The 2,500-nt window shown below is 49.4% G+C and overlaps 1 protein-coding gene across 1 annotated transcript in view; it reads left to right on the forward strand.

Annotated features, from left to right (window-relative positions):
- Positions 1-2,500, forward strand: part of sema3aa (sema domain, immunoglobulin domain (Ig), short basic domain, secreted, (semaphorin) 3Aa) — a gene marked incomplete at its 5' end in the record, with an annotated part of 21,520 nt that overhangs the window by 10,890 nt on the left and 8,130 nt on the right. The window contains 2 exons of the mRNA XM_080022097.1: positions 2,117-2,261; positions 2,367-2,500. The exon at positions 2,367-2,500 is cut by the window's right edge and continues 86 nt beyond it. Coding sequence (XP_079878223.1) covers positions 2,117-2,261; positions 2,367-2,500 — 279 coding nt within the window. The remainder of the gene's footprint in view (positions 1-2,116; positions 2,262-2,366) is intronic.

Consider the following 2,500-nt stretch of genomic DNA (forward strand, 5'->3'; position numbering starts at 1 on the left):
CTCCGCCCCGATCCGGACCAGTTCTATAGTTCTGCGGCGCGGTTCTGTGCGGCGAGGGAGGTGGGAACGGGCAGATAAGTGAGCTGAAATGCCACAGATGGCGGCACTTATCGCAATGATGATGCATTTGCATTTTGGAGCGAGGGGCAGCGTGGTGGTGGGTGGTGGTCTTTGTCATCTTCTAGTGTCTGTGCGCGGCTTTGAAAAGGAAGGCAAACAATGCACCATCAATCACTGATAATGATAAGACCGAAGCTGAATAGAATGATGGCGGGGACTAACTCGTACTGGCAGTTGCCGTGTGTTACCAGGCCCGCATGGGATGTCTCTGCCTGTCTCGAATGTATTCACATTGTTGGATGGGCACAGCACGGTTGGCCTGCACACACACACACTCACGCACGCACGCACGCACGCACGCACGCACGCACGCACACGCATGCACGCAAGCTCGCACGCACACACACACACACACACACACACACACACACACACACACACGCACACACATAGACACACATACTCTTGTGCGCCCATGCGCACACACACACACCCTCCCACACACACAGTGGCACCCATGCTTGGAAATTCAATTATGGGGGTTTTGAGGAATTATAGTGTTTTAATTGGTTTTCTAAGTGGCCGGTTTTCAGAGATGAATAGAGAGCGGATTCGGAGGCACCAGCTTTTAATATTGCTGCTTAATGAGGCACATAGAGGCTGCCACTGACGGATCAATTCCTGATTGTGCCCCTAGAAATGGTGCATGTGTGGGTGTGTGTGTGTGTGTGTGTGCGTGCGTGCGAGTGTTTGCGCGCGGCTTTTTGTGCATTCGTTTGTGCATTGCATGTGTACGTGTGTGCACCTGTGTGCGCGAGGGACATGTGTGCGTGCCCAAGCTTGTTCATATAAGATGAGGTTCAATGCGTGTGTGTTCAGTCCTCTGACCCCGCCCGCGGGAAAATAAAAACTAATGAATCTAAGTGTGTATCTGCCCTTCGCCAAAGGCACAGATATTGGAGTGTCTTTTTATGCCCCTGCGGTTAATTGAATTTCTCTGTAATTAACATTTACAAATGCTAATCCATTCATCTTCCATGCTTTGGTGGTCAGCGTTGGTTGTTTGTATGCCGCCCACACCACTGCTCAGCGCGAAGCAGTCAGCAGGAAAAAGGACACAAGTGCCCTCGCACTCTCTGCGTCAAATTTGACAGACAACAATATAAAAAAATTAAAAATGATATACAATATATATGTAATTATTATGTAAATTATATAATTATAACTTGTGTTTAAAATAATAATAAATATAGTTGTGAAAGACAAAAGCAGTTTGGGTAGGAGTCCAATATTCCAAGTAGAAAGCATGGATGCTCTTCTCTTTGTCATCTTTGACGAGCAGCTTGGTCGTCCTGTCCACAGAGTTGCAGATTGGATGCCGTGGATTAATTCTCAGTAACCTTCGTGAGTCACAGCTTGTGAGTCACAGCTCAGCCGTCTCCTGGCTGACCTGGGACAAAAAAACAAAAAAACCCAGTTAAAAAAAAAAAAAAAAACATAAAAAATAACTCAATTGTTTTACTCCGTTGGGATTTATTGACTCCGCCTGTGTTTGGACCTGCTTTGGGGAGGGGAGCCCCTGGCCAGCGAGCACAGAACCTGCCCATCTGGTTCCGAGCAGACGACCAGAGCAAAGTATTGGAAAAGATTTCAAATAAGCTCTGATTCTGAAATAGGTTTGTTTTGTTGGTGGTGCGCCGAAAATTCCTGTCCGTTCTCAGGGGGCTGGAGGCAATCAGAGACAAGTTCCAATCTGTCATTCCGCAGTTAAACGATGACAGCCTTTCTCCCTTCTGCCTTTGTGTTCCGCCTGAGGGTCATTTTCTTGTCTTTCCACAGTTTTTAAAGACTGCTTAATCCTCCCCCTGTCTTGTGTCCTGATAGTTAATGAGTTATCTTGCTCTCTCTGTCCCTCTTTCCGTTTTATCTATTCTATCCTTTATTTACATCCATCTGTCCCTCCCTCCCTCCCCCGCCTTCTCGCACTGATTATTTATTTTCCGCTGGTCCTTCTCCTGTCCCTTCTTCTTGCATCTTTCTCTATTCTCCGCTGTAGTAACATCTTCAAGGGCTCGGCGGTGTGCATGTACAACATGGCCGACATCAGGAGGGTCTTCCTGGGGCCCTACGCCCACAGAGACGGACCCAACTACCAGTGGGTGCCCTTCCAGGGAAGGGTGCCCTACCCCCGCCCCGGCACCGTGAGTCCCCACGCCCCCTGATTGTGTATTAACAACATCATAACCACCAAGGAGTGTGTGGAAGGATGAACTCTTGTTAAAAACCCACGCCCGTCTCGCTCCCAGTGTCCCAGTAAGACCTTCGGAGGGTTCGACTCCACCAAGGACCTGCCTGACGACGTCATCACCTTCGCCAGGGGCCACCCGGCCATGTACAACCCGGTGCACCCGATGGGCGGGCGCCCCATCGTGGTGCGCAC

This window comes from Zeus faber, assembly GCF_960531495.2.
Source record: "Zeus faber genome assembly, chromosome: 21".
In the NCBI taxonomy this organism is placed as follows: Eukaryota; Metazoa; Chordata; class Actinopteri; order Zeiformes; family Zeidae; genus Zeus; species Zeus faber.